This window comes from Mizuhopecten yessoensis, unplaced genomic scaffold (assembly GCF_002113885.1).
Source record: "Mizuhopecten yessoensis strain PY_sf001 unplaced genomic scaffold, ASM211388v2 scaffold11091, whole genome shotgun sequence".
In the NCBI taxonomy this organism is placed as follows: Eukaryota; Metazoa; Mollusca; class Bivalvia; order Pectinida; family Pectinidae; genus Mizuhopecten; species Mizuhopecten yessoensis.
Window position 1 is genome coordinate 1,018,820 of NW_018408875.1, and position 8,804 is coordinate 1,027,623.

Here is an 8,804-nt window from a genome sequence, read left to right on the forward strand (position 1 = left end):
CGTGCAAAAATAAAATCTATTGAGGTTAGTAGTTTTTGTGTGCCTCCTGTTTCTATAAATTCACATTTTTACCTTGTATTTGTGAAATATCCTATCGAAATAATTTTTGTTTTTTTGTTTTGTTTTTGTTTACACATTTAATTGCAACACGTTTGGTTTGTTTTGTTTGTTGTCCTATAAACAACTATGGTAATTTAAGGACGTGACAGATTTTGGTGGTGGAGGAAAACCGGAGTACTCGCAGAAAAACAACCAATATGCGACCTGTTCCTGGCAACTGCCCCACGTAGGCCACGAACCTGCGACCAAGTTGTGGAGGGCTAGTGATCATAGACGCCTTAACTACTCGGCCGACGCAGCCCCAAATACTACTGCTGGAGTAATTTGTGTATGTCTGATGTTTTTATACAGAATTACATATGCATGTCTTAATAATTACATTATGCCTCATGTTTTCTAAATAATGTGTTTCATAATATATATGTTTGCAGCCAGTGGTTCAAAGTACTTGCGCGAGACCGTTATCCGAGATTCTCTGGGATTCGCCGTTAGCCATGGATGTTACTATCAAGAAAGGGAAATATCACATTCGGAAATTCGAAATGGTCCCGCTTATGGTACAGCTTGGTAGTAATCCGTCCCCGTTGGCCATGTTGTAAATGAAGATCGATAGCGGATGCAGTAGAAGTCTGTAGTGTCCTCATTTTCAAGCTCATGGGGATATAAACTCGTATGATCGACGAGGTCAATACATTACTTGTTATTTAAAGACAACTTATAGTCGAGTGTGACATTGAAAGGGTTGGATAGGTGTATGTTAGCAGTGCTGACAAGCTCTCTAATAAATTCAGCCTCAAATAAAAATGTAAGTGTGCCAAACGAGGAGCACAGTTTGGTCCCTTAGGAATGCCTAAATCTACTAAAGATATTGCCAAACAGGAAGTATCTGATACTCGCGAAACCCTGAACAGAATTTGTAATAGGTAAATAAGATAAAACTGAAATGAGCCAAAAAGATGTTTCCACTTGGCTGGTTTGACAGAATTTAGTTTACCACATTATTTGGCCATTCGCCATAAAAAAATGACATGATCAAAATAAAGATACAGAACTAGTAATGCACCGAACCCGGACACGGAGAAAGATAACGTCGCCTCCGCAGCGGATCAGTGGACCTTGTTAGATCGTTCAGGTAAGACTAAATAATCGTTGTGGAAATTCCGAAAATGAACACCTGCACAGAACTACCTGCAGGGGCATATAAAAGGCCGATCATCACTTAGGAGAGGCAGTAAAATATTGATTGTTAACGCAATTGTATATAAATGTCCTGTCAACATGAATAAACACATCCCCTGATGAACCTCTAAAGGTGTGAAAGTACTAGAGAAGTTAGTACTCTATGTGTCCTTTCTATGTATATTTACATATATAAATATATTATTATATATTTCATTGATTTTTTTCATTAAAATGCAAATAATTGACTGCTGACGCTATTATATGTACTTTTTCAAATTTAAGTTGATAGGTGACGCTATTTGATAAATAGTTTATGTTATAATTAAGGTTTAAATTATTGTGTGTTGACGCTATTATATAATTATTTGTGGTTTGTGATGATGCAAATGTATAAAGATTTTTAAATTTTGTTTTTGTTCTATTAAATTCAATCGAAGTGCAAACAATTTCCTCGTGAATAAGTACAGAAAAGTAAGGTAAATAATTTTATAAGTCTTTGTGTGATAATCTACAGTACTTTATGGCGAAATCTTAAAATGAATATTAGGTCGATGCGTTAGATACAAACCACTAATTGCATTGAAGATACGCTTTCTATTTCTTTTGAAGAGCATACGAACAAACCATGACTCTACGGAACCCGAGACTGTCTGCCCATGTCCACGGCTTAAGCAAGGTACAATAGTAACTTGTCATTTACTCTAAATATTAGAATCGAAGACAGTGCATACGAGTAATGATGGTCAACGAATCAAATCACACCAGATGTTCCACATATCTCTATCATTACAGAGGAGTTACTAGTACGTAACATTCGCTGTCTCTTTACATATCGATAGCGTGCAAAAATAAAATCTATTGAGGTTAGTAGTTTTTGTGTGCCTCCTGTTTCTATAAATTCACATTTTTACCTTGTATTTGTGAAATATCCTATCGAAATAATTTTTGTTTTTTTGTTTTGTTTTTGTTTACACATTTAATTGCAACACGTTTGGTTTGTTTTGTTTGTTGTCCTATAAACAACTATGGTAATTTAAGGACGTGACAGATTTTGGTGGTGGAGGAAAACCGGAGTACTCGCAGAAAAACAACCAATATGCGACCTGTTCCTGGCAACTGCCCCACGTAGGCCACGAACCTGCGACCAAGTTGTGGAGGGCTAGTGATCATAGACGCCTTAACTACTCGGCCGACGCAGCCCCAAATACTACTGCTGGAGTAATTTGTGTATGTCTGATGTTTTTATACAGAATTACATATGCATGTCTTAATAATTACATTATGCCTCATGTTTTCTAAATAATGTGTTTCATAATATATATGTTTGCAGCCAGTGGTTCAAAGTACTTGCGCGAGACCGTTATCCGAGATTCTCTGGGATTCGCCGTTAGCCAATGAAATTAAACAGCGGGCATTGTCAACGTTTTTTGTTCAAGGAATATCCAATGGGTGTCTGAATCCAACAGCCTTTGGTAAGTTTAATTATTAAATTTATAGTAACCTGGAGACCTATCTTTGTAAAGTTGTTCTTTTTCTTTTTAAATCAACAGCAAATGTCGGTAAATGAGAAAAAAAAATGTCCGTACTAGTACGCTTATAGATGGTACATCAATGCATTTCACTCTGTTTTTCTTATGTTCTTATTTGATAAATGGCTAAATATACATTGTAGTTTACAAGTTTAATGTATGAGGCAATTCCATTGCATTTTTAGGTACTTTATTTCATTCCGAGAGATTGTAAGCTGTCCGACAGCCATACGATTAGCGGAGAAATAATGACATTTTATTTAATAATTCTCATTCAACTATTTGAACATTAGTATGTTATGCCTCACAGCCCAGTTCAAACATATTACATTATGCACGATAGCGCATATTAGGAAACGGAGTTGTATAGCATGTGATACATCAACTTTTGGGTAGAGTTTTTTCCAGCTTTGGCTTTAGCTTGAGTTTCAGTTCCTAGAATCCACCTGCATGGATTTTACACGAGACATTTGGAAAATGTCTTTTTTTCCTTCCGTCGTTCGTACGTCAACAATTTCTTCAAACGTCTTCTTCTTCTTAACCACTGATTAGAGTCTAACAATATTTGACTGGAAGCATCCCTAGGTGGGGGGCGAGGCAAAAAGAAGGCAATTTGGCTATATTGCTTTAAACGACTTCTTCTCTGGAGCTAAGTGATGGATATCAACCATATTTGACTGGAAGCATCCCTAAGTAGTGTGATTCAAAATTGTACAAATGGTGGGGCTAACCCACAGGGGGCTGGGGATCGGGGCCAAAAGGGTTATTTGGCAATATTGCTTTAAGCAACTTCTTCTCTGGAACTAAGAGATCGATATCAACCATATTTGACTGGAAGCATCTCTAGGTTGTGGGATTCCGAATTGTACAAATGGTGGGAGTGACCCCGCAGGGGGCTGAGAGGCGGGGCCAAAAGTGGGTGATTAGGCTATATTGTTTTAAACGACTTCTTCTGTAGAACTATGCACTGGATATCAATCATTTTTGATTGGAAGCATTCATGAAAGGCAGGGATTCAAAATTGAACAAATGGTGGGGTAGACCCCCCGGGCTAAGGGTTGGGGCCAAACATAGTTTATTACTTGGAAATGGTTGAGATCTCCACCGTATAACTATATACAACTGTTGGGCATAAAGAGACAGATGCAATCATGATACTAGAATTGACCCAAGGGTCTGCCCCACCCTTGCAGACTTAACCCCAGGGTATTAAGTTTGAAATGGTTTTGATCCCTACCCATAAACTATATATACAATTGCTGGGCATAAAGAAACGAACGCAGTCAAGATATTAGAAAAGACCCCGGGGTCTGGCCAAAACCTTAGGGACCTAGTTTGTGAGTAACAGCTTGGAAACAGTTTAGGTCCCGACCTCATATCCATACATAAAATTACTGGGCATGAAAAATATGATACATGTATGCTACAAGGATTGGCCAAGGGTTCTGGCCCATTCCCTTTGATCTTATTTGGAAAATATTTTGCCATGATTGCTTAGATATCCAGGTGAGCGATACAGGCCCTCTGGGCCTCTTGTTAAATGATATAAAAATAGCTATAATAATAAAAGTTAAGCTGTTAACATTGAAGGATACTTAAAATGTCATTGAAGTATTACTACTGGATCATAATTTATCCAAGTCAGTTGGGGAATCACTTGATACTTGATGTGGACTTGATGTCCGTCCGTCCGTGCACATAAGAAAAATATAAATATTTGTGGAATAATATGTGCTTCATCATTGATACTTGCATCCATGATGGCTTTTTGTGTATGCTGTATTTTACCTATTTTTATGCTTCAGTGACTCCATTAATTTTCCCTCACATATCGCATAACGAATTTATAGGTGTTACATAGATAACACTTGCATCGATGATGCAGCTAGGGTCGCTTTTATCTCACATGTAGCAAACGGTGAACTCGACCTATTTTAGGCATCAGTGACTTCCTTAATATCCCCCTCATATCACGCTTAAAAACAAATCGTCTGTTATATGATGAGTTTCATGTTTGCAAGTTGATTGTCTTGTACTCGTATACGTTCAACTAGAATTTTAATTGAAATAAAATAAAATTCTGAATTTATTTGGAAAATCAATTGGAAGATGTACACTTTTTAAATACTAGAATTCACATGTATTGTTCCTTTTACCACATATAATGAAATACATTGCGGAAATTTCGAAACGTGATGTTAAAAATATGGAAATATACATTGTAGATGAATTTGTAAAGTTCACATAGCTAACTTTTCTGGTACTTTTTAAGTTTAGAAGGAGTGTACTGAAACCTGCTCATATACAAAGTTTTTTTAGATATAAAGAACATGACTGATTGTCGTAAGTTAATAAGTTATTCCTTTTTATAATGAATCGGACGTAATACTAGTAACATTTTTATCTTGGTGCTGTTAGATTTGAATGAGATCTGCCCTCCAAAAACGAAACCATTGGAGTGTATAAAAGTCCAAAATCTAATTCTTGTTTTCTAAATATGGCTGCACATTACATGTCATGTGCCATTTATAATATGCAAAAGAGATTTTTTACTTATTTAACCAACACAATAATTGAGTTCGAGCAATAGGCTGAAACGTCCATAATGTTGAACAGGAAACATAATACTAAATGTCAAGATCTTTATCTACCCTCATACTGATAACTGCATAAATGGCAAAAAAAGTTAAAGGGAAGACTCTTCAAAAAGTATATTAGTGTCTTTCACATTAAGTATTAACGTGAAGTGATATTAATTTAGATTTAAACTTATTTAATTGATTGGATTTAAGAATTTAGATTAAAGTATTTTTTTGTTATCTATCTTTTGCTTTTTATCTAAACCATCTTTAAACCTTTTTTCTTAATTCCAATAAATTTACTGTAAAATGGTTAAATTGTGTGCAATTTGTATTCATTTCGAAAAATACATGAAGTATAGATTAATGGAGTCAACTAACACTTATAAAATCATTTATGCGTAGCATAAGCTATATACATGCAGTAAAACATAGGAAAGTATGCGTTAACCAACACAGAAAGATAAGTATAAAGTAGCTTACAAATAGGTAAAGATAAACAAATCATTATTAATTGAGTAACATCGATTATGTATACGTAATTAAGTGCTTATAGACATAACAAGAAACATAGTTGGAACATTTCTTCTTCAGACTATTGTCATGTTACTCTAAAAGTCATACCAAAAAAAATAATTTCAGAAAATATTTACGTAATTTTTTGTATGTGTTAAATCGAAGTACATTATAAATGACCATAACTCACCATCTATCGTTCCCCTTTGTTCTCTGGAATTTAGTAAATCTGAATTTGTGTGTTAAGCGGGACAACGCCAAAAAACTATTTATGTTTGTACTATCGCTGTATACAGTTGGTTTGAATGCTTCTTTTAGAATAGAGCAATTATACCGCTGTATACCATTTACAATTGTTAAGTATACTATGTCGTAACTTGGGCATCTTTTCCTGGCATGCCTACTGAGAGATGGATATTGATGACAGCGTCTTCTTGTCACAGGTATTACCAAGCACTGTTTTCAAAGTGGCACATTGAAGATCCAGCAGGTATTAAGCTTGGCGACGCCTGCGAGTCGTACGCAGACTACGAACATCAGATCGCTGCTACACAGGACACCATCTACATGATAGTAGCGATGCTTCCGTGCATGAAGTTGTGGCCCTGGCTTGGTCAGCAGTTGCAATCGGCAAGTATACTTTGCATTAATTGATACACTGTGTATATACATTACTCCTTGATCTGATCGGCAGGTTAATGTTTATTCAATCGGTACCTATATAGTGTGAACAGTCTTTGATGCAAAATGTAACTGCATATCATATTTGTATTTTCAGCTCAAATGCAATAAACTGTTTTGTTGGAAATGTTTGACGATTTTCTCTAAATATTAAATTGGTTTTAATGTCTTAAAGTAAAGTTACTCTTTTAACCATAAATATTATAAATTCATTAATGTTTTTTAACACACGCCCTACATATAATTAACTAAAATATAGACGAATTTTAGCACTGGAAGTTTTATTCTCTAAATGAGGTGAGGGAAAGCAACTTTGTTTATTCAATGCTACAGGGATGTCACGGCGTATACACAGAATGGTACAACAACAATTTTGATCCAACGTACGAAGGTTACAAAACCTTGGACGCCTTCATAAACGAGGCATACCACAAAGGCTCTATAGATGAGGAGAAGGCATCCTCAGTGTTTTTAAGATGTATGGAAGGTGAATTCGAATTTTTCAACTCGGCACAACACATGAAGTAGATTACAGCGCCGCATTATGTATATGTCCACGTCACTTCCGCTTCCGGACCTGTTGACTGAATTGACAATATTGATAATATGTTCGTCTATAGGAAAAGTATAAAGATTGTATCCTTATATCAAACCAATATTTTAGATTTTCCTTTGGGGAAATCTGGATGTCAGATTTGTGCTTTTCACTTGGCTGTATAGATTTGTACATGTGACAGAAATAAGTGCAAATGCTAAACAGAATGACCTTTTTTAGACAAAAAAAATAAATGGTGCTTATTCCTGACTAAGATAAACGTACATAAAACAGTAAATAGTGTTAAGCTACTCTATTATTTCCAAAAATGTACTGTTGACAAAATCGTACATATACCTTGTAGAAACATGTATTAGCATGTTATTACATCAATTAAAGTAACTTTGCCTGGATTCAAATTAAAGTGGCTTCTTTTATATTTTAGTGAATATGTTTCAGACTTTGTATAAAGGACTTCATTTTTAAAATATTTGAAAGATAGTGATATTGGTTCAATGCAAGTATCAAGGTTGTTTTGTTTACTACATACACGCCAAAACCATGTATATATATATATATATTTATACATATATTGTACAATTTGATGCCGTTTAATTTGTTCTATAAATGCAATGGAAATTGTCGAGGATATATTTTGAAAAATAAAGTGACATGTTAAACATTTTGACATGTTCTTGATAAATTCTATTATAATCTGGAGCCAAACTTTCACGACATGTCTGAAAGGCATATGGCAGAAATAATTCTAACAATGTAGACAATATGACGTTGAATTTTCGGAGCATTCCGCTCCTTTATCGAGACAGAAAAAAACCCACAAAACAATTACAATAAATAAAAACATTATTTAGAACTATAATAGGATATAGTTAAACAAAACTTGTTCGAAATTCGACAACCTCATATTGTCTACACTGTTAGAATAACTTCCTTGTACCATATACCAATTTTAAGTAATTCCTATCCTACACACATACGTTTGCAAAGAGCCAGTGTTATTTCGGAAGCTACTGTCAATATAACGTCTTTGACCCACATATATACCAAGTATAATTTTGTATACTCAGACATTTGGAAGGAAAATAAATATAGTTGCAAAAAAGACTAATGAGTTCCAAGTTCTGTTTTTGATTTGTTTTTAAATATATTTGGACATTCTAATGATATAGGGCGCATTCTGCATGTACACCCCTTTACAGGTTGAACAGCCACCACCAATTTCGTCAAATGCTTGCTGAACTATTAATTTATTTTATACAGATTCATACAGCACAACCAGTGAACTGTGTATGTGTAATGTTTAGATGACTATCACATTACGTTCTCTGTCACCTTCATCATGGAAATGACCAGTCAAACGGATGTATATTAAAATGTACGAGATTAAAGTCAATTTGATAAGTTGATTCGTCACCGTTAAAGCGTATGTACATTTATGTGTAACAATAATGATGTTTTGGAAGCATTATTTAGAGTGTGAGAACTTCAATAATGAAATCTGCACATACTGAAATATTTTCATGGTACATTTTTTTTAAAACATGGTATTACTAACCATAAATATGTTTGAACTACGTAATAAAATGTTGAAAATGCCACTGATTTAAACAACATTTACCGAGATAATACGTTCTTACGTTTTGAAAATGTGAACGAAAAGTTCAACATAATGTCACAATTTTTATCAAGTCGTGAGAAGAA

At 34.7% G+C, this 8,804-nt stretch overlaps 1 protein-coding gene across 1 annotated transcript; it reads left to right on the forward strand.

The window, feature by feature from the left end:
* The first annotated feature begins 1,676 nt into the window (after positions 1 to 1,676).
* On the forward strand, positions 1,677 to 8,316 carry LOC110465547. The gene is made up of 6 exons (XM_021521453.1): positions 1,677 to 1,718; positions 1,852 to 1,918; positions 2,281 to 2,469; positions 2,573 to 2,714; positions 6,310 to 6,496; positions 6,881 to 8,316. The coding sequence occupies exons 2-5, from the start codon at positions 1,868 to 1,870 to the stop codon at positions 6,435 to 6,437; spliced, it is 510 nt and encodes a 169-aa protein (XP_021377128.1). The 5' UTR covers positions 1,677 to 1,718; positions 1,852 to 1,867; the 3' UTR covers positions 6,438 to 6,496; positions 6,881 to 8,316.
* Positions 8,317 to 8,804: the final 488 nt, after the last annotated feature.